Raw genomic sequence first — 22188 nt, 5'->3', positions numbered from 1 at the left:
GGCCTTAACTTTTTATCACAAAAAAAGGAGAATTTAGTTTATTTCATTTGTAGAGTGTCTTTTAAAAACGAAAAAAAGGATGTATATGTGTTATTAAATATTTTTTAAAAAATGGGTCGTGTAGTAGAACATCGTACTGTAACTCCTATAATAGATGGTATACGAGTAATATTGAGAGGAGTGAGTATATTTTTATCTAAATATTGTCAAGTTCAGATGTCGTAACATTCTTTGAATAAAATAAAGTTAGGATATATTACATATTTAAAAAAAACAACTAAGAATATATTATTTAAGTAAGGCTGTTTTCCCTGGCGAATAGGTTATACGCAAAGTCGACGTTTAAACGTTTTGCCAAATTAAATCACCATATCTTAAGTTTTATTAAAGTTGAGAACAAGTCTTTTATTGTCAATTGTTCACTTTACAATGTATAATTATTGAATTTAATAAAATAGTTATTTTACTCTATTTTTAGAGGCAACATCGAAATGCACTAAGATACGCAGATGATCAAGCAGCTAGAACTCAACCACCGCCTGATTTACCTGGAGGACCCTTTCATAAAACATCAAAAATTTATTACTTTACACGCGATGCAAGACGTGAAGTCGAACCTCCTCTTGTAATTTCATCAGCCACTGTAAAGCAGATAACAGCAGGGTAAGTAACTGAGCCTAGACCATCATCTTCAATTTATTTTGGATCATGTAAATCTGTTGTTTTTTTGACGAGATATAAAGTAATGTAAACTCCTAGTTATTTTAATTTTGTACAAAGTTGAAATTCTTTCCCTTGTTTTATAATATTTATTATTGATTGCAGGGAACAAGAGAAAGCAACCAAAGCTCTTACTCCAGGCAAGGCATATCTGCCAGCTTAGTTCCATTAAAAGTGTTTTAATTTAATGTGTAGTAAATGATGTAATGTATAGTTTATTAACTAGTATTTATGTTACATTTAATGCAACAGAGACAACTATTTATATATGTGAATAAATGTTAACATAGACTAATATGTGCATATAATATATTTACAATCATTTTCATAAATTACAATATCAAGTTAAGATAATTTTAATATAATAAAACTACATTTCTTAATTATATTTGTATAATTAATTATTTTGGTGGTTGCCAGCCTTCAATTTTAGTCCGAGTTGTACTGTACGGCATGTAGGCTTTACTCGTCCCAGATAAGTTAGGAGTATGATCAGACATCCATTTGTATTTAGGTCGTGTGGGATCTAAATGTGGTGGTAAATCGGTTTTATAGTGCAACCAACCAAACCATTCTGCCGGTACTTGAGAGCCATCATAATTTAGTCCTACTTTTTCAGAATACACTACCCATCGGTTTCGACCTAAAATGCAAAAATCAACAATTTGTCTCTAGATCACTGTTCTGCCAATAAATAACAAAATTCTAAAAAACGGTATCAGTCATAAAATTAAATAAAATAAAAAGTTTTAACAAAAAGCAAACATTTATTCAATAAGCTTCAGTCTTCCCATAATAATTAAAAATATTCTCACCATAAAAATATGCGGGATTTTCGTAATATTTATTTCCATATTTGTCTTCACCAATTAACGTTCCAATTGGCAAATCATCGATCCTATAAAATAAAGCAATAATTAAACAAAGCCAAGGTGTTCACTAATTTTGTTCATAGGTTAGTTCCTAGTTTTTCCCATTTTCTCTTGTCAAAATTAAAATATATTTTATTCTAAGCCTGAATAATCTACAAATGTCTACGAAAATTGGCTATACTTTATAAAAAACATTGTTTACAAGTTTATAATTATTTCTATTTTATTTCATTGTACAGAAGACTTTTAGTTGTTTATATCACAACGCCTTTCAATAACATAAGCCTGAAAAATTAAATTTTTTCATATTTTTTTATCAGTCTCCTTTTTGATGTATTTTTGTATATCTACAACTGAGATCTTACAGAAAAATTTAATTAAGAATTATAAAATTAATTTATAAATTATTGTTTAAATACCTAAACAACGTACGAATAGATGCCAAAACGCCTCCATGCATACGAATTGTACGAATTAATGTTTGTAGTTTATCAATACCCAAAAATTTTTCCATTTTTAATTTCAAGTAAAAAACAAGAATATGGACGTAGAAGACATAAAGATTTGCTAGAGCATTATCCAACAAAAAGCTGCTTTTACAACTTTTTTATCGACATGAACAAAATGCATTATCGAAACCATGCGCGCGCATTTTTCTAAAGGTGAAATCACATTGATTCGTCAACTACCGCATCCTGCTTTAGTGAAAATTTAGTAACTTTATAGTAACTTTCATTTTAAAAAATACAGTCACTAAATTTTTACTAGAGTAGGGTGCGGTTACAATTGCTCTTAACTAATAGTACAACACTTCAACCATAGAATGCGCATCTGATGCACCAACATTTTTTTCGTGAGTGATGATGTAACTTTTGTAGTTGGATCATGGTTGAATCCTGAATTTTCTTGACAGTTAATACTTGTCGTCTGCTGTTAAAACAGCAGAGGAGAAATTATGTCAGAAGATGAGAAGTTTTTCTTTTCAAAAACAGTTCAACATTTGGCCAGATCTTTAGCAGGAATAACACCTACACCTTGGGAAAAAGTATGATAATTAAATTGGTTTATTCTATAAGTTAAAGTCTACTTAATTTTTAAATAATATACATCAATTATTTTCTCAGGTCTTTGGGTAATTCAACTAATTGATAAGTTGATTATTAATATATATTTTACATTTGATAGGATAATTATCATTTTTTGTTATTGTCACGTCACCAAAACGAACTACAATTAAAAGTGTGATTAAAATAAAATGATGCACAACTAAATTTTTAATTGTAGGTTATAATATTAAATTCTAAATAATACTGACATATAATGTATAGATTTTAATAAAATAATGTAGGCTCATTGTAATCATCAATAATAGCTGAACAACGATTTCTGGAAGAATCTATTCAATATTATTATAATATATTTATTATACTAGTATCATAATGATACGATACGACATATTATTGATTATTGTTAATTAATTATTATTTCCATTCTATTTATTTAAAAATTACGTAGTTTAATATCGCAACTGAATAAAAATCGGTTAGAAAATAAAACAATTATAGGGCAACATTTTTTTTGACACGTTTAATTGTGTAGCAGTACCTGAAATCATGTATGTCTAATACTCTCATTATGTAATACAGATTTCTTAATGTTATAAGTTACATAAATGTTTTACTTGCACGATATCATTTTAATTGTTTGAGAAGAATCCTGATCTCTTATGTTCTAATAATAGGATGTATGTTCTACAATGAGTGTGTTAAAATTTATTGCTTTCATTTATAAAAAACTTACGCAGAGAATATTCATTTTTTAAATGGAAAAAAATGTTTTTATTCTAATACTAACTCAGACAATTCATATTTAATTTCAGGTCAATGCACTCTATAAACGATGCCCCCAAGAGAGTTCTGGTGTCTTTCGATTGGATCAAAGGGGACAAGATGCAACGATTGCACTTGGAATTTACTTCCTCGAATCGGGACTGCAGCATCGCGACCGAATTTTACCTTATTTATTACGACTTTTGCGTGGCCTTCCTAAAGCTGTATGGTTGGACGAAATAATTTACAATAGAATAGAACGAGTTCCCGTTGCTGAGCGTTTTAGTTTTTGCTTGAATACATTACTAAGTGATATTGCTGCAAGATGTGAAACTGCAAGAGAAGAAATTATCGCCACTCAAGTTGAAATATTAGCTGTTTTAACAAACCTTATTCGAGGTAGTAGCCTTCAAAATAATGGTAGAGGACTACAGGCTAAAAGTAAGATTTTAAGATTTTTATTATTACATTCCTTATACCTGAATAATAGTTAATTAAATAATTATTTTTTTCAGTACTCTTATGCAAATGTCTAGTTCCCGTATTAATTGGATTGGCACGTTCGATGGGAAGATTTATGTTTTTAGACCCTCCATTACTCTGTCGTCTATTTCCTCGTCCAAAGCCACCAGTATCTGCAAATATATCCGACGCTAATAATTTAAGCAATAAAAAAAGTACTCACTGCTCTAATTTTCAGCCCATTATTCCTCGTTCTTTAAGTGGCAATTTAAATATTAATATTCCCATGGAAAATGCTGCAGTTTCGTTATCCACCAACGATTATGATAGTCGTCCTTCATTGCAATCTTATTCATCGGTGCCATATGATCCAAGCAGTTACTTTTTTCATAAATATGGTTCCAGTTTTAATCAGTTTCCTCAAATACGACAAAATGAAAGTCCTTATACGAGAACAAATTTACAATTGAGTATTGTACATTTACAAAGTGTACTTGCATTGGCCAAGAAACTCCTTATGAAAGATACTTTGGCTTTTCTTGATGAAGAGGCACAGCAGGTAATTTTTCAAAGTTATTTATAAATTATAGTAAAAGTTACATTACAGTTTCTTTATACTTTAATTCTAATAATCACTCAAATTTTAGGTCTACAGTTCTGGAGCAGTACAAATTTTCCCATACAAATCCTTCAGTGAAACAATGAACTTAGTTATGGTAGCGCTTTTACGAGAACTATTACAAGGTCAAAGAGATTTACCAATTCCATTTACACGAGATGTACAAGAATTTATGAAGGGTTTATTTCTTTCCGGACAAACTGAACTACAATCACGCCAGCAATATGATACAACTGATCGCGAGTTGATGGATATAGATTACAAATCAGTTAATAGGTTCAAAATGAATGTAATGGCAAATTCTGCATGTGTTGACATTTTGGTTTGGGCTATTGGTGACGAAACAGGTAAGTTATTATAGTTTAATATACATATTATGATTCCCAATAAATATTTTATTATTTTTTACAGGAGCTGATAGTCTCTGTAGCCGATTAACGGAAAAAATTTATTCAAACTATAGCCACAAATTAGTTCTTGCACATATGCCACTATTAATGGTCTGCTTGGACGGTTTAGGTAAACTTGCGCAAAAGTTTCCTAACATTGCAACTACTTCCATATATAATTTACGTGATTTCCTCGTGACACCTTCGCCAATTCTCCTCAAACTTTATCGGCAATTTAAAGAACGTGATATTAAAAATAAATTTAAAGTTACATGTAAGTAATGCATTATCTTCTTATTACCGTATATCATAAAATTGGATCTTCATTTATTATTTCATAACTGCTTTATTAATTAGTGCAAGATAACGAGATGAGAGAAACTAACATAAAACAAACTTCTTCCTTAACTGAAATGGCATTTGAAACATTGCGAGACTCAGCTATTAGGAATCTATGTGTTGCTCTTGAAGCTGCACATTCAGTTGATCCGGACTGTGTCCCTGCTTTAGTGGCAAGTGTTTCAAATAGACTTTTTACTGCAGAAAAAAGCGAAAGGTAGATATTTTTAATTGACTAAATTTTTTATAATTTTTTTTCCATTTTTAAATTTTACATTACTTCTTTCGTAAACAAGAATATAAAAATATTAAATATTACTTTTTTTCAGTGAAAACGATAAACAGATAACAAATGAATTAATCTCTACGAATATTGTGATAATGTTAGGACATGTTGCAGTCGCTCTTAAAGATAAACCAAAGACTACTCGGACAATATTACAATTTTTCCAGCAGCGATTTTGTCGAAAACAGAGTGGTTTAGACGCTTTGATTGTAAATCAGTTAGGTTGTATGGTTATTGCCAAATGTGGAACAGGTGAAGGAAATGAGAAAGAATCAATATCACAGGTTTATGAGGAAATTATGCGAATGTTTTGGATGTCCCTTGTACCAACAGATGATCGTCAGAAATATTTACATGTCTCTTCTGCAGTCACCAATGCCCTCGCTAATATTGCTGCGAATATACAGGGAGAGTCCGAGTTGGATGACTTACTTCTTCGTCTTTTAGAACTTTTTGTACAGTTGGGCCTTGAACCGAAAAGGACAATCGATAAATCTACAAATAATGTAGCTACTGCTACGGTACTAAAACAAATTACTTATTTTAATTAGAATTTTAGTTACTATTTAAAGTCTTATTAATTTAATTTCGTAACAGAAAACTTCAAGTTGTTCAGCTGGAATGGGAATTTTAATACCCGTTATAGCAATTTTAGTTCGAAGATTGCCTCCCATTAGAAATCCACGTCCACGAATGTTAAAAATTTTCAAGGATTTTTGGTTATACTGTGTTGTGATGGGATTTGTGTCAGATTCTTCAAGTGGAATGCGGCCTCGAGATTGGTATATAGGAATTAAGGACATTGCTATAAAGTCTCCATATCTTGTGTTTCAAATAAGTTCAAGGGTCGAAATGCGTGAACTTCAGTTTACATCTGTCGTCAGAAATGATAGTGTTTCACAAAACGAACTTCAGGAGTTACGAAGTCAAATACTTAAAATGAGTAGCAGGTACGAAAAATTGTGCAACTTGTAACGCCTAATGTAACAGATGATTCTAATCTTAATGTTTTACAGATCAAGCGATATTACTCCGTATGTTGCGAAGTTACAGTTTGCTCAGTGCACTTATCTTTTATCAGTTTACTGGTTAGAGACACTGAGAGTGGAGAATAGTCCCGAACCAAGTTTACAACCTATTATGGAGTATCTTAGTGATGCTGCGTTGTTGAAAGATAAAAGTGGAATGTGGTTGTGTATTTGCTGTGTTGGAGACGCCGTATTCACAAAATTTAAAGATGTTATGCATCGTAAACCAAAAGACGAGAAACGAGAGCGGCAATTAGAAAATCATGCAAAATTTCTTTTGGTATACTTCAATCATATTCATAAGCAAATTAGACGAGTTGCTGACAAGTATTTAAGTGCTCTAATAGATACGTTTCCTCATCTTCTTTGGAATTGTAAAGTTTTATGGACGATGTTAGACATTTTACTGGTAAAAATATTACATAGTAATTTAGTGATTAATGTTACTAACAATGGTTACTTATAATAATATTTTATAGGTTTTATCTTATTCTCTTCATTTGGACCCAAATGAAGAAACCCCAGAATTACAAATACCCGGCACACTTTATAGCATTCAATTAATGGAAACTGTTGATGCTCGAGAGGTATCATTTTCATATCTAATAAAATTAATTTTTTTCTGTACGCGATCTAATGTAAAATTAACTTAATTGTTTATAGAATATTGTAAAAGATTTTACTGCAAGATGCAAAGAAATCGTGCAGGAAGCAATGAAATGGGCACCACATGCAACACGCTCACATTTACAAGAGTATATCAATCGTATTCCTGCTTCCGGCACAAGTGGCTATGCGAGTTATGCAATGGCAGCTGATTCCATTCTTGAATTTGTTGACCTTGCACTTCCAACGACTACCACTGTCCTAGTAAGATGTTTAGATTGTTTACATCATAATGTTATTTTTAAAGTTAATTAAAATTTAAAATAATATTTTCTGGAATTATAGACTAGTACTTTAGATAAGAGGGCTCGAGCAAAAGGTGCTAGTTCTCGGCTTCTGTCGATGATGTCAACACGTTCTTGGTATGCGGGAGAAGTTGCAGGAATGCTTAATCTCGCTGAGGATAAATCACAATCTCCAAATGAAACAAATCATGTAGGTCAGAATATAGTTGCCGATCGATTAATTGATGCTGTCTCAAAAGCTTGCCAGGAAGGAAATGATAAAGAACATAGAAGTGCCCTTTGGAGGACTACTTCTCTTCTAATTTCCATCTCAGGTATTTATTGTGCAATCTCAATATATTGTACATTTACATTTTGTAATATTTTTTAATTCCTTTCGTACTTGACGTTGCGCTGGACCAATCAAAAAGTGCCCCATACATTTTTTGTTCGCTACTTTTTGCTAAAGACAGTTATGGTATTCCGGAGCGATTAACTCGAAAATTTAATTTTTCAAAATTTTTTCCGAAATTGATTTGAGTGTAGCTCAGCATCCGCTGGACCAATTAAAAAGTGCACCATACATTTTTTGTTCGAAACTTTTTCCCTATTTTTGTGGTGGTATTCCGGAGCGCTTATCTCGAAAATTTAATTTTTTGAAAATTTTTCCAAATTTGTTTTTTACTGTAGCTCAGCATCCGCTGGACCAATCAAAAAGTGCGCCATACATTTTTTGTTCAGAACTTTCTTCTAATCACTATGGCGGTATTCCCGAACGATTATCTAGAGAATTTAATTTTCTGAAAATTTTTCCAAATTTGTTTTTTACTGTAGCTCAGCATCCGCTGGACCAATCAAAAAGTGCGCCATACATTTTTTGTTCGCTACTTTTTGCTAAAGACAGTTATGGTATTCCGGAGCGATTAACTCGAAAATTTAATTTTTCAAAATTTTTTCCGAAATTGATTTGAGTGTAGCTCAGCATCCGCTGGACCAATTAAAAAGTGCACCATACATTTTTTGTTCGAAACTTTTTCCCTATTTTTGTGGTGGTATTCCGGAGCGCTTATCTCGAAAATTTAATTTTTTGAAAATTTTTCCAAATTTGTTTTTTACTGTAGCTCAGCATCCGCTGGACCAATCAAAAAGTGCGCCATACATTTTTTGTTCAGAACTTTCTTCTAATCACTCTGGTGGTATTCCCGAACGATTATCTAGCGAATTTAATTTTTTGAAAATTTTTCCAAATTTGTTTTTTAATGTAGCTCAGCATCCGCTGGACCAATCAAAAAGTGCCCAATACATTTTTTGTTCAGAACTTTCTTCTAATCACTATGGCGGTATTCCCGAACGATTATCTTGCAAATTTAATTTTTTGAAAATTTTTCCAAATTATTTTTGAGTGTAGCTCAGCATCCGCTGGACCAATTAAAAAGTGCACCATACATTTTTTGTTCGAAACTTTTTCCCTATTTTTGTGGTGGTATTCCGGAGCGCTTATCTCGAAAATTTAATTTTTTGAAAATTTTTCCAAATTTGTTTTTTACTGTAGCTCAGCATCCGCTGGACCAATCAAAAAGTGCGCCATACATTTTTTGTTCAGAACTTTCTTCTAATCACTCTGGTGGTATTCCCGAACGATTATCTAGCGAATTTAATTTTTTGAAAATTTTTCCAAATTTGTTTTTTAATGTAGCTCAGCATCCGCTGGACCAATCAAAAAGTGCCCAATACATTTTTTGTTCAGAACTTTCTTCTAATCACTATGGCGGTATTCCCGAACGATTATCTTGCAAATTTAATTTTTTGAAAATTTTTCCAAATTATTTTTGAGTGTAGCTCAGCATCCGCTGGACCAATCAAAAAGTGCGCCATACATTTTTTGTTCAGAACTTTCTTCTAATCACTATGGCGGTATTCCCGACCGATAATCTCGCAAATTTAATTTTTTGTAATTTTTTCCAAATTTCTTTTTTACTGTAGCTCAGCATCCGCTGGACCGATCAAAAAGTGCCCCATACATTTTTTGTTCGCTACTTTTTGCTAAAGACAGATATGGTATTCCGGAGCGATTAACTCGAAAATTTAATTTTTCAAAATTTTTTCCGAAATTGATTTGAGTGTAGCTCAGCATCCGCTGGACCAATCAAAAAGTGCGCAATACATTTTTTGTTCAGAACATTCTTCTAATCACTATGGCGGTATTCCCGAACGATTATCTAGCGAATTTAAATTTTTGAAAATTTTTCCAAATTTGTTTTTTACTGTAGCTCAGCATCCGCTGGACCAATCAAAAAGTGCCCTATACATTTTTTGTTCGCTACTTTTTGCTAAAGACAGTTATGGTATTCCGGAGCGATTAACTCGAAAATTTAATTTTTCAAAATTTTTTCCGAAATTGATTTGAGTGTAGCTCAGCATCCGCTGGACCAATTAAAAAGTGCGCCATACATTTTTTGTTCGAAACTTTTTCCCTATTTTTGTGGTGGTATTCCGGAGCGCTTATCTCGAAAATTTAATTTTTCGATAATTTTTCGGAATTTTATTTAAGTGTAGCTCAGCATCCGCTGGAATAATCAAAAAGTGCGCCATACATTTTTTGTTCGGAACTTTTTGACTATTTTATTGGTGGTATTCCCGACCGATAATCTCGCGAATTTAATTTTTTGAAAATTTTTCCAAATTTGTTTTTTACTGTAGCTCAGTATCCGCTGGACCAATCAAAAAGTGCCCCATACATTTTTTGTTCGCTACTTTTTGCTAAAGACAGTTATGGTATTCCGGAGCGATTAACTCGAAAATTTAATTTTTCAAAATTTTTCCCGAAATTGATTTGAGTGTAGCTCAGCATCCGCTGGACCAATTAAAAAGTGCGCCATACATTTTTTGTTCGAAACTTTTTCCCTATTTTTGTGGTGGTATTCCGGAGCGCTTATCTCGAAAATTTAATTTTTCGAAAATTTTTCGGAATTTTATTTAAGTGTAGCTCAGCATCCGCTGTACCAATCAAAAAGTGCCCCATACATTTTTTGTTCAGAACATTCTTCTAATCACTATGGCGGTATTCCCGAACGATTATCTAGCGAATTTAATTTTTTGAAAATTTTTCCAAATTTGTTTTTTACTGTAGCTCAGCATCCGCTGGACTAATCAAAAAGTGCCCCATACATTTTTTGTTCGCTACTTTTTGCTAAAGACAGTTATGGTAATCCGGAGCGATTAACTCGAAAATTTAATTTTTCAAAATTTTTTCCGAAATTGATTTGAGTGTAGCTCAGCATCCGCTGGACCAATCAAAAAGTGCGCCATACATTTTTTGTTCGAAACTTTTTCCCTTTTTTTGTGGTGGTATTCCGGAGCGCTTATCTCGAAAATTTAATTTTTCGAAAATTTTTCGGAATTTTATTTAAGTGTAGCTCAGCATCCGCTGGAATAATCAAAAAGTGCGCCATACATTTTTTGTTCGGAACTTTTTGACTATTTTATTGGTGGTATTCCCGACCGATAATCTCGCGAATTTAATTTTTCTAAATTTTTTCCAAATTTGTTTTTTACTGTAGCTCAGCATCCGCTGGACCAATCAAAAAGTGCCCCATACATTTTTTGTTCGAAACTTTTTCCCTATTTTTGTGGTGGTATTCCGGAGCGCTTATCTCGAAAATTTAATTTTTCGAAAATTTTTCGGAATTTTATTTAAGTGTAGCTCAGCATCCGCTGGACCAATCAAAAAGTGCCCAATACATTTTTTGTTCAGAACTTTCTTCTAATCACTATGGCGGTATTCCCGAACGATTATCTTGCAAATTTAATTTTTTGAAAATTTTTCCAAATTATTTTTGAGTGTAGCTCAGCATCCGCTGGACCAATTAAAAAGTGCCCCATACATTTTTTGTTCAGAACATTCTTCTAATCACTATGGCGGTATTCCCGAACGATTATCTAGCGAATTTAATTTTTTGAAAATTTTTCCAAATTTGTTTTTTACTGTAGCTCAGCATCCGCTGGACCAATTAAAAAGTGCCCCATACATTTTTTGTTCGAAACTTTTTCCCTATTTTTGTGGTGGTATTCCGGAGCGCTTATCTCGAAAATTTAATTTTTCGAAAATTTTTCGGAATTTTATTTAAGTGTAGCTCAGCATCCGCTGGAATAATCAAAAAGTGCGCCATACATTTTTTGTTCGGAACTTTTTGACTATTTTATTGGTGGTATTCCCGACCGATAATCTCGCGAATTTAATTTTTCTAAATTTTTTCCAAATTTGTTTTTTACTGTAGCTCAGCATCCGCTGGACCAATCAAAAAGTGCGCCATACATTTTTTGTTCAGAACTTTCTTCTAATCACTATGGCGGTATTCCCGACCGATAATCTCGCAAATTTAATTTTTTGTAATTTTTTCCAAATTTGTTTTTTACTGTAGCTCAGCATCCGCTGGACCAATCAAAAAGTGCGCTATACATTTTTTGTTCGGAACTTTTTGACTATTTTATTGTTGGTATTCCCGACCGATAATCTCGCAAATTTAATTTTTTGTAATTTTTTCCAAATTTGTTTTTTACTGTAGCTCAGCATCCGCTGGACCAATCAAAAAGTGCCCCATACATTTTTGTTCAGAACATTCTTCTAATCACTATGGCGGTATTCCCGAACGGTTATCTAGCGAATTTAATTTTTTGAAAATTTTTCCAAATTTGTTTTTTACTGTAGCTCAGCATCCGCTGGACCAATCAAAAAGTGCCCCATACATTTTTTGTTCAGAACATTCTTCTAATCACTATGGCGGTATTCCCGAACGGTTATCTAGCGAATTTAATTTTTTGAAAATTTTTCCAAATTTGTTTTTTACTGTAGCTCAGCATCCGCTGGACCAATCAAAAAGTGCCCCATACATTTTTTGTTCGCTACTTTTTGCTAAAGACAGTTATGGTATTCCGGAGCGATTAACTCGAAAATTTAATTTTTCAAAATTTTTTCCGAAAATGATTTGAGTGTAGCTCAGCATCCGCTGGACCAATCAAAAAGTGCGCCATACATTTTTTGTTCGAAACTTTTTCCCTATTTTTGTGGTGGTATTCCGGAGCGCTTATCTCGAAAATTTAATTTTTCGAAAATTTTTCGGAATTTTATTTAAGTGTAGCTCAGCATCCGCTGGACCAATCAAAAAGTGCGCCATACATTTTTTGTTCGCTACTTTTTGCTAAAGACAGTTATGGTATTCCGGAGCGATTATCTCGAAAATTTAATTTTTCAAAATTTTTTCCGAAATTGATTTGAGTGTAGCTCAGCATCCGCTAAAGGATTTCTCTTATTTTTTTAGGAATACATAGACCATTGCTGCATACAGTTGCTTGGTCCCAAGTTAAACTATTTACAGAAACCGCTATGTCTACTGCAGTGGATTGTTGGCAATGGATTTTCACTGCTCGTCCGGATCTAAAACTTTGCTTCCTACAGGAAATGCTTGCAGCTTGGCAATATACAGTAGAAAAAAGAATGGGTATATTTTCTGAGGATGAAGAAGAAGTAAGTCCCCTGGCAGTATATGAGGGATGTAAAATTGGTCCAAATCCACCCGACGTTAAACCTCATGAAATTTGGGTAACTTTTATAATGGAACTTATAGAGACAGCAAAGTATTGCTGTCAAGAAACTGTTGAAATGATTTCGATGTTACTACATCGTTCGTTACCAATGACAGTTGGGTCTCAGAAACACGAACCTCATTTAAATCGACATGTGGCAGCTGTGGGAATTCGGTTTAAACTTCTTTCTTGTGGATTAATTTTACTACAAGGCGACACATTATCACGGTGAGAAGAACTTATCATTTTAATTTTAAACGTTATTAAATATAAAATATTAAACATTTTTAATAAATTCATTTAGATCATTGAGTACAAATGTCTTGCGTGAAAGGATTTACTGTAACTGTTTAGACTATTTTTGTCGTGAACGTCAAAGTCCTACTCAAGAACCAGTTCAACTTCTAGAAGATATTTTAACACTTAGACGTTTTTGGCAGGTAATGCAATTTGCATGGGTCATTTGATTTGGAAACTGTCAATCATGTTGTTTGATTGTTTTATACAGCATTGTTTTTTGTGTTGGAACTACATTGATATAACTTAATTATATTGCTTTATTTTCCTATAGATAATAAAAAATGATAAAAAGTATTTGCTGATGACAAATGGCGACGGAGAGTTTGAAATCATTAGATCTCATATGGGCAATACATCCAGTACTGGAGGACCTAATGACTTAATCAATTCTCCAACGTTGAGTAATTCTGATTTAGGAAAATCTTCAACTTCTGGATGGATAAATACAATACCTCTTTCAGCTAGTAATAACACGCTCAGTAAACGCAGTAATCGCAGTAAACGTATTGTTACTGGAAACTTTTTCGTCAAAGATTATATCAAAAAGAGAAATCTTATTCTAGAACTTTTGGCTGTGGAAATAGAATTATTACTGGTTTGTAAATGAAAAGTCAGAATTACATTATCATAGTAAACAATACATACACTGTAATTATGACTTTAATTTATAGGTTTGGCGAAATCCAGGAGATAGACCAGATCTTGCAGTGCAAGGGGAACAAAGTATAGCAGAATGGCGATTAAAAACAATGAATGAACGTTGGCGAGATTACACTCGACTGGCTTGGGATATTAGTCCTGTGCTGGCAGTTTTTTTACCTGTTCGGTTGAAAAATTCAGAAACTATTGTTAAGGAAGTTTGTCGACTAGTTCGTCTTCGTCCTGTTGCTGTGATGCACGTACCCGAAGCTTTACAATACTTAGTCACAACAGATCTTTTATTGAATGACGCTCCTGAGGTGTGTTTACAATTTATGTAAATTGTGAATAATAAATATTATTTTAATTTAAAAATATTATTTACAGTTGGTTTACATGTTATCATGGGCGAGAGTATCACCAATTCAAGCCTTAGCCTATTTTTCGAGACAGTTTCCTCATCATCCAATTTCAGCACAGTACGCAGTTAGAGTGTTAGGAAGTTATCCTGCGGATGCAGTTTTATTTTATATTCCTCAACTTGTTCAAGCGTTAAGACATGATTCAATGGGTTATATTACGGAGTTCATCAAAACAATTTCGAAACGATCTCAGGTTTGCGAAATTTGTCTACACTTGCTATAAAAAAATTTACCATTTTTAAAATAATTGTATGTTTTAGGTCGTAGCACATCAGTTAATTTGGAATATGTACACAAATATGTACGTAGATGAAGATAAGCAGATTAAGGATCCTATACTTTACGACACATTAGATTCTCTGGTAACAAGTCTGTTAGGTGCTCTTTCGGGACCTGCGAAACAATTTTATGAAAGAGAATTTGTCTTTTTCGAGAAAATAACAAGTATTTCTGGAGAAATTAGGCCATATCCGAAAGGAATAGAAAGAAAGCAAGCATGTCTTCAATGTTTAAGAGAAATTAAAGTTCAACCTGGCTGTTATTTACCTTCAAATCCTGAAGCAATGGTTGTTGACATTGATTATAACAGCGGTACGCCTATGCAAAGGTAAGTTTTCAAAATTAAAAATCATTAAATTAAAAAATGGAATTGGGAAAAAAAATACCAACTTCTAATTCCTCATCATTCATTAAATCATTAAAATTTTTTATTTCAGCGCTGCTAAAGCACCTTTTCTTGCTCGTTTCAAAGTACAACGCTATGGAATCAATGAATTAGAAAACATTGCAATGACAGTGTCATCAAACACAAAGATGGAAACCAAAAATTTAGGAATTTCAACTTGGCAAGCTGCTATATTTAAAGTTGGAGATGATGTTAGACAAGATATGTTAGCTCTTCAAGTTATCAGCATATTCAAAAATATATTTCAAAAAGTGGGACTTAATCTATTTTTATATCCATATAGAGTTGTTGCAACAGCACCTGGTGTAAGTTACTTTAATGTAAAATTTTGATTTGCATTATCTCGTAATTAAGTCCGCCACTAATTAGTTGCAATATTTTGTTTAGAATCAAACTTGAACGAAACCTGATAAAATTCAGTTAGAGATTGGTTGAGCTAATCCGACAGGGTTATAATTGTTATAATTTAAATTTTATTTCTAGTGTGGTGTGATAGAATGTGTTCCAAATGCAGAGTCAAGAGATCAACTTGGTCGTCGGCAGGATGGAGGATTATATGAATACTTTATAACAAAGTATGGTGATGAAACAACTAATGAATTTCAGAACGTGCGACGAAATTTCATAAAATCAATGGCTGCCTACAGCGTCATCACATATTTACTTCAAATCAAAGATCGACACAATGGAAATATTATGATCGACAATGAGGGTCATATTATTCACATCGATTTTGGATTTATGTTTGAAAGTTCTCCTGGTGGTAATTTAGGTTTTGAACCTGATATTAAATTAACAGATGAAATGGTATTGGTAATGGGCGGTAAAATGGAAGCTGCACCTTTTCGACGGTTCATGGAACTTTGCGTACAAGCATTTTTAGCTGTCAGGTTAGTTTTTTTTTTGAATATATAATAATTAGAAGCAATGTAATTTATGTTACCTTCTATTTGAATTTTGTGTTTGCAGGCCTTATCAAGAAGCAATAATATCGCTAGTTTCGTTAATGCTTGACACAGGATTGCCTTGCTTTAGAGGCCAGACTATAAAATTATTAAGAAGCCGTTTCGCACCTACATCTACAGACCGTGAAGCTGCTATCTTTATGCTCAACGTTATACGGAACAGTTACATCAATTTCCGAACTAAAGCATATGATATGATTCAGTATTATCAAAATCAAATTCCCTATTAAAAATGCATTTAAAGTTATTCAAGTTAGTCTTTCTAAATTATCTTGTATGTATGTAAAATTTATTTCAGTGATTGGTAAACAAAAATTTATATCAAATTAATTCTTACATTCCCCTTTAAAAATAGTGGCGTAATAAATCATATTTTCTTTTACGTCTATGTGAAAAAATTTAAAGAAGCTACTATTCTTTAGCGGTTTATTGTTTGACGTAAAAGTAAATGTCCTTTGTTACATGATTATTTTTAAGTGGAGCATTAGAAATGTTTGTAAATTTCAACTTTAATTTTATTTCATGTTATTATTATTATTATTATTATGTTATTGCAGGGTTAAATAAAGGAAGAAACAACAATTTAACACTACTTTGTTAAATTAAACAAATTTTTATCTTTCTAGATTTTTTACGTACATGTAATTAATATTTATTTGTTAACTCATGGCTACAGTTTAGATCTTAATTTGCATTAATTTAAGTTTTTCAATTCACGTATGCTGTATACATTCTATAGAAATTTCCTTCTGTATTTAGATGTAAATACTTAAATATTGGTGTAAAATTTATGTAACCTAGACAATTAAAAGGGACCTAAGTTGCGAAAACAAGTTTTCGAGTAAATGGCTGTTAAAGTTAATGTTTTATTTTCGAGTTAATAAATTATTATCAGTACAATACCTTCTTTTGTTCAATGTCTCCACGTGTCTCCACTCGATAAAAAGAAGGAACATACCATATATTAGCTTAAGATGTATTATTAATCTAAAGGTTGTGCGGCCACCCACACTTGGGTAATCTGAAAAAGGTCTACCCGATTGAAAATTAAATCGGTCTCAATTGAGTCAATCAATTATTATTATAAATATTTATTTTTAAAAGATTACATTATTAATGGTTGACAATTTTTATTATTGTTGATATCAACAATTTAGTCTTTGAATTTAAAATTAACATTTATGAATTGGTTATTATTATAATTTGATTGTTGATTAACATTTATTTTTAATTTTAAAAGATTACACTATAGTATTATTATTATTTAGCAATTAATTATTAATTAATTAACATTAAGGTTTTCTATAAAACATGCAATTTTAATTGTATTTCCTTAATATTTATTTGTTCAAAATCAGGTGAAACCACTTGTAAAACATGAGCCAAATTAGAAGTTCGTCACACAAATGTTTGTTCCTGACGTCGAATCCCTCTATATAAAGATTTAAATTATGTATTTGCTATAGGTTCAATCAATAAAATTTAAATACAGTGAAACCTTACTTTTATTGAGTAAAACGAATTTAAATTTATAATGAAAAGAACACCACAAATTATTGTATGAAAACTTAATTAAAGTCTAAGTGCTTTGTACTAAATTTAACCAACTTCTTCCATCACCAGCAGAAGAAGTAGGAATCCTTATTTGTACCAATCTAACAGAATTTTTATTGTCTCCTATAATTTGTTTATAATTTGAAGTTCCCGGTAAAAGTATAGTTTCTTTATGATTTCCTTCTTGATAACTATATAACTCATCGTCGTCATCATCTTCATCATCTTCTTCTTCTTCATCTTCTAAACCTTCATCATCATCCTCTTCTCTAGATGTATGTGCTTCATTCTCAAGCAACTGTAGGAAAAATTACATATTTTTTAACCGATACAAGAAAATCAAAAGAAAATAAAAAACTATTTTTTGTTTCATAAGCTGAATATAAATTATAATCTTTTTATAAAGAGAATAGATAAAAAAAAAGTATTAGAGAGGAAATAATATTATATTCAATATGTTTACCTGTCCATCCACAACAAGATGCTGAACTTGATCATTATTAATATCACCATCAGTAGGGATATTTAGTACACCTTCTTCATGGTATATTTGATTACCATCTTGATGTATGATGACGTGGTTCTTTAGATCAGTTACATATAATCCTGCTTCACTAAGCTATATTGTAAAATACAATGAATTTAGAAAGTAATGTCAATTAACTAACAACTTTTTATGTTATGGATAAATAATTACCTGTTCTGCATCGGCGTTTTCCATTAACAATTCTACATTGCCATCTGAGACAGTAATAAGTTGATCATCTTCTGTTGTCAATCTTGGTTGATTTACAACAATTGTATCATTAAGATGTCCCTATACGTAAAGGATTAGTTATTATTTCAACTAAAACTATACAAAACATGGATTGAAAAAATCTAGTTTACTTATGGTTATGCTTACTTGTGTTTGCATATGAGCATATAACAAAGGTTTCCTCATGAAGCCAGTACCACAAACTAAACATTCATAAGGTTTTTTATCACTGTGGATAAAACGATGAGCATTTCGATTGTCACGGCTATTAAAAGCTTTACCGCATACCTGCAAATAAACCGATGTTATTTAGATATTCAATAATATAAAAGTATAAATCGATACCATATTAAAATATATCTAAAATAATAATTGTTAAACATTTTTCTTACTTCACACAAGAATGGCTTTTCTCCTGTATGAATGCGCATATGTTTTTTGAAGTGTTCAGGATAAACAAATGTTGCTGTACAAGTTTCACATTTATATGGACGTTCTCCTGTATGAGCTGCTTTTATATGATAGTCTAGAAGTCTACGACGTTTGAATCCTTTTCCACAATCATCACACTTGTATCTCTTATCATTATAATGAGTTGCTCGTTTGTGGGACTGAAGATTGGATCTTTGACTGTAAACATTACATTACCTCGATTTGTAGATACACCTTTTTAATATCAGCAATAAGTGCGCACAATTTAACATATTATTTTATTTTACCTGAAAGTTGCTCCACAATATTCACACTGATATGGCTTTTCACCAGTATGTGTTCTTTCGTGATCTCTTATTTCTGCTTTTCTAGCAAATGCTTTACCACAAGTTCTACAATTATATGGTTTGTATCCAGTGTGAACTATACTGTGTACTTCTAAATTATGCTGTGATCCAAACGCTTTACCTTTAATTAAAATCATTTATAAAATGCAAATATTGGTTTTAATATCGTAACATTAAAAAAAAAAAAAAAATATATATATATATATAACAGTTGATGAACTTACCACATTGGTCACACACATATTCCTTAATTCCATTGTGAGTTCTTTCATGTTGACTAAGATTCTGTTGACTCAAAAAAGTTTTGCTACAATGTGAGCATTCAAAAGGACGTGGACGATATTCGTGTGTTTTAACGTGTGCTTTGTAGGTATATTTTGAAGAAAAGTCTTTTCCACATTTACACATATATGGCCGAACTCCTTTATGTGTATTAGTGTGTTCTTCAAGCAAATTTCTTGAACTTAAATTGTGCAACAAAAAAACAAAATATAATAATTTAATATTTTGAACCCATTTAAATATAAATTTCAATTATTCTATTAGTAATTATTTTATGTTTCTTCATTATTATTAAATATTAAACTAAAAAAAAATATTACCTGTATCGTTTGCCACAAATTTCACAAGGCCAAGACTTAGTTTGTGGGTAATGAATTCGCTTATGTATTCTAAAAAGTCGTAAATTATTAAATATTCTGTTGCAATTTTCACACTGAAAATCTCCTTCTTCTTTTGCTACATGATCATCAAGGTGAACTGAGAGATCTGTTCGTTTTTTAAATTCTAAGCCACACAAATCACATATATACAATCGAGTATCATGTACTGCTTTCAAGTGAGCAACAATGCTTTTTGCATCGCCTTTTACTGCATTGCGAGAACATAATAAACACGTATACACTGAATCCTCTCGTAAAACAATCTACCAAAAATTAAAAATACATTCATTTCTCTTTCCAGCAAGTATAAAAATATTTCTCATTTTTTAATATTATTAATAAAATTTTACTGAATTATGCAATTTTACGCCATTTACAGATAATTAAAATTATAAAATACAGTTTACCTGTTCTGGTGATTGTTCTTCTTTTGAGTTAATTTTTCCTCGTTTTAAAAGAGTTTTTTTTAAGTCATTATTTAAGTAATCTAATGATTCAACTTTAATAATCACTTCTTCGCCTTCTTTAATTGAATTTACAAGTTCAGAAACATTTTGAACAGGCGATGAATCTTTTTCATCTTCCATTATATCAACCTGAATATTTAAATAAATTAATTAGTATTACGTAATTTGATGGAGGTGCAATTTAGTTATACAATTAAAAAAATTAAATTGTATACCTCTTTATCTTCATTTATTTCTTCAAATTCTGTTAACTTTTTAGATTCCACAATTTTTTTTTTCACATTTGTATTCTTTTTCATTTCTATCTTTTCTTTGCTGGGTGCCTCCAATGCGTTCAAATAATCGTGATCATTAAGTTCATCTTCATTTAGAAATGATTCAGATATAACTTTTTGAGTTTGCTTGTAACTATTAGATATGTCACATTTTATCTCAGATATACGACTTTCTAATGCATCAACCTATAAAAAAAAGTGTAATTAGAAAACAATGTTAAAAAATACTCAGTGAAAAATTGAACAATTATTTCAAACATTAAATACATTTAATAGATTTTTATTGTTATAATTACGAAATGACTGTATGTGTAATTATTTTTAAAAAATAATAATAAAGTAGTTGTGAACATAAAATATTACCTCCTCAAACAATTTTTTGCATTTTCTACAAATAACACTGGAGTGTGGATCATTGCAGTCAAACTCAATTTCCAATACAGAAAATACTGTCTCTGCCAAAGGTCTTTCAGAACGCGATCCTGATTTTTCATTAAAAATTTGAACAGTATTTCTTGTTGAAAGTTTACTGTTACATACAAAACAATTAGAATAATACTTTTCAGTATCAGTCGTCATTCTTAAAAGAAGAAAGTATAATTACCTGAAATAATTATAATTTACATGAATATATCGATATACATAGACAATTAATTAACATTAATATATAAATAGAATAGAAAGGGTGTTGAAGTTTTGACTTTTTAGGTGACACTGTCATTTTCAAATTCGTCTAATCTTCTACACAATTTTGTCGCTGACTTCAAGAGATAAATCAAAATAAATTAAAATATTTTCATTTACATAATTAAATTTAACCTTTTAATATGATGGTGACCTAGTCACTTTTAACAAATTAATAACTATTGTATTTTGAGAACCTTATTTATTAATAAAAATATATTTTTTAAAATTAAAGTTTATACAAATACAGAATATCTGATGGTTTAGTTACCAACCCCTAAAAATAAACATAAATTTGACGTAAATCCCAATAAATGATAGATATATTAGTTTTCAATATTGGGCTTTTAAACTTAAAAATGTGCAACCAGTTATAATATAATGCAGAAAAAAAATTGAGAAAAAATAACTTACGAAATTCTATTGATTTTTAAGTACATTCAAGAAAATACAAATTCATTAGTATAAATATTTATGAAATAACAAATATTTATAAGTTTACTTCTAAATAAATGGTAAACAATTAGGATAAAAGGTAAAAAGTTGCCAGCACTGACTTGGATATTTTATTCCTCTTGTGGAACGATTGGTAGTGAACTAGTGAACAAAATCATACCAATTTTAGCAAACAATTAAAATTATTACTGTTTTTATACAAAATAATTAATAAATATTATCAAAGAGAATCATTTTATAAGTTCAAGAATTTTACCTACTTGTCAACAAACAAATTTTGTTATAAGTTTCATTAACACATCACTAAATGAAACCGAGAACTAAATCAGCCATTTTTTCTAGTATATATATGTCTGTAGCATAAAATAAAGGCCAACGCACAATATCTTCGAGAAGTGGTTAATGGGTTGGTTTCCATTGTCCCCACTCGCAAAAAATCCCTATTCATAATTCTCGTCAACTACCGCACCCTGCCCTGGTGAAAAAAATGCGTCATATTTTAGAGTTCACAAGCGTGAAAGCACCT

The 22188-nt window shown here is 31.2% G+C and overlaps 4 protein-coding genes across 7 annotated transcripts; 2 read left to right on the top strand and 2 right to left on the bottom strand.

Annotated features, from left to right (window-relative positions):
* On the top strand, positions 1-1015 carry LOC127289500 (NADH dehydrogenase [ubiquinone] 1 alpha subcomplex subunit 7-like). The gene is made up of 3 exons (XM_051317468.1): positions 1-180; positions 479-663; positions 826-1015. The coding sequence occupies exons 1-3, from the start codon at positions 112-114 to the stop codon at positions 881-883; spliced, it is 312 nt and encodes a 103-aa protein (XP_051173425.1). The 5' UTR covers positions 1-111; the 3' UTR covers positions 884-1015.
* Positions 1013-2218, bottom strand: LOC127289490 (probable NADH dehydrogenase [ubiquinone] 1 alpha subcomplex subunit 12). The gene is made up of 3 exons (XM_051317458.1): positions 2012-2218; positions 1536-1618; positions 1013-1363 (listed from the first exon to the last, which is right to left on the bottom strand). Exons 1-3 carry the CDS (start codon positions 2104-2106, stop codon positions 1122-1124), a joined length of 420 nt encoding a protein of 139 aa, XP_051173415.1. The 5' UTR covers positions 2107-2218; the 3' UTR covers positions 1013-1121.
* A 212-nt stretch (positions 2219-2430) lies between these two features.
* On the top strand, positions 2431-16928 carry LOC127289205 (phosphatidylinositol 4-kinase alpha). Its single transcript, XM_051317007.1, has 21 exons — positions 2431-2637; positions 3472-3862; positions 3937-4442; positions 4531-4849; positions 4914-5165; positions 5249-5447; positions 5560-6037; positions 6114-6466; positions 6533-6953; positions 7024-7131; positions 7208-7414; positions 7496-7769; positions 12753-13245; positions 13322-13457; positions 13589-13912; positions 13989-14276; positions 14344-14571; positions 14639-14985; positions 15095-15368; positions 15547-15953; positions 16033-16928. The coding sequence occupies exons 1-21, from the start codon at positions 2548-2550 to the stop codon at positions 16256-16258; spliced, it is 6321 nt and encodes a 2106-aa protein (XP_051172964.1). The 5' UTR covers positions 2431-2547; the 3' UTR covers positions 16259-16928.
* A 587-nt stretch (positions 16929-17515) lies between these two features.
* Positions 17516-22047, bottom strand: LOC127289269 (zinc finger and SCAN domain-containing protein 12-like). Of its 4 annotated transcripts, XM_051317111.1 has the most exons (13): positions 21923-22037; positions 21764-21803; positions 20886-21126; positions 20463-20708; positions 20188-20376; positions 19721-20043; positions 19343-19581; positions 19059-19239; positions 18732-18969; positions 18487-18627; positions 18280-18399; positions 18046-18201; positions 17516-17880 (listed from the first exon to the last, which is right to left on the bottom strand). In XM_051317111.1, the coding sequence occupies exons 3-13, from the start codon at positions 21099-21101 to the stop codon at positions 17608-17610; spliced, it is 2322 nt and encodes a 773-aa protein (XP_051173068.1). In that variant the 5' UTR covers positions 21102-21126; positions 21764-21803; positions 21923-22037; the 3' UTR covers positions 17516-17607. The 4 variants fall into 4 exon arrangements, with proteins under 4 accessions (XP_051173068.1, XP_051173062.1, XP_051173077.1 ...); XM_051317105.1 differs by lacking the exon at positions 21764-21803 and having other exon boundaries at positions 21923-22047; XM_051317120.1 differs by lacking the exon at positions 21764-21803 and having other exon boundaries at positions 21919-21991.
* Positions 22048-22188: the final 141 nt, after the last annotated feature.

This window comes from Leptopilina boulardi, unplaced genomic scaffold, assembly GCF_019393585.1.
Source record: "Leptopilina boulardi isolate dan_hultmark-lab unplaced genomic scaffold, ZJU_Lbou_2.1 LbouV2_123, whole genome shotgun sequence".
NCBI lineage: Eukaryota > Metazoa > Arthropoda > Insecta > Hymenoptera > Figitidae > Leptopilina > Leptopilina boulardi.
The sequence above is the reverse complement of the archived record's forward strand: the minus strand, read 5'-3'. Positions and strand labels throughout refer to the sequence as shown.

Excerpts from the sequence above, each read along its gene's own strand:
- LOC127289500 (XM_051317468.1), top strand. The coding sequence starts at position 112 with ATGGGTCGTGTAGTAGAACATCGTACTGTAACTCCTATAATAGATGGT. Across the intron at positions 181-478 it reads TACGAGTAATATTGAGAGGA|AGGCAACATCGAAATGCACT; the intron begins GTGAGTATATTT and ends CTCTATTTTTAG. Across the intron at positions 664-825 it reads GTAAAGCAGATAACAGCAGG|GGAACAAGAGAAAGCAACCA; the intron begins GTAAGTAACTGA and ends TATTGATTGCAG.
- LOC127289490 (XM_051317458.1), bottom strand. The coding sequence starts at position 2,106 with ATGGAAAAATTTTTGGGTATTGATAAACTACAAACATTAATTCGTACA. Across the intron at positions 1,619-2,011 it reads TCTATTCGTACGTTGTTTAG|GATCGATGATTTGCCAATTG; the intron begins GTATTTAAACAA and ends TTTATTTTATAG. Across the intron at positions 1,364-1,535 it reads AAATCCCGCATATTTTTATG|GTCGAAACCGATGGGTAGTG; the intron begins GTGAGAATATTT and ends TTTGCATTTTAG.
- LOC127289205 (XM_051317007.1), top strand. The coding sequence starts at position 2,548 with ATGTCAGAAGATGAGAAGTTTTTCTTTTCAAAAACAGTTCAACATTTG. Across the intron at positions 13,458-13,588 it reads CACTTAGACGTTTTTGGCAG|ATAATAAAAAATGATAAAAA; the intron begins GTAATGCAATTT and ends ATTTTCCTATAG. Across the intron at positions 15,954-16,032 it reads CAAGCATTTTTAGCTGTCAG|GCCTTATCAAGAAGCAATAA; the intron begins GTTAGTTTTTTT and ends TTGTGTTTGCAG.
- LOC127289269 (XM_051317105.1), bottom strand. The coding sequence starts at position 21,101 with ATGACGACTGATACTGAAAAGTATTATTCTAATTGTTTTGTATGTAAC. Across the intron at positions 19,240-19,342 it reads ATATGTGTGTGACCAATGTG|GTAAAGCGTTTGGATCACAG; the intron begins GTAAGTTCATCA and ends TTTTAATTAAAG. Across the intron at positions 18,202-18,279 it reads AAAACGCCGATGCAGAACAG|CTTAGTGAAGCAGGATTATA; the intron begins GTAATTATTTAT and ends TTTACAATATAG.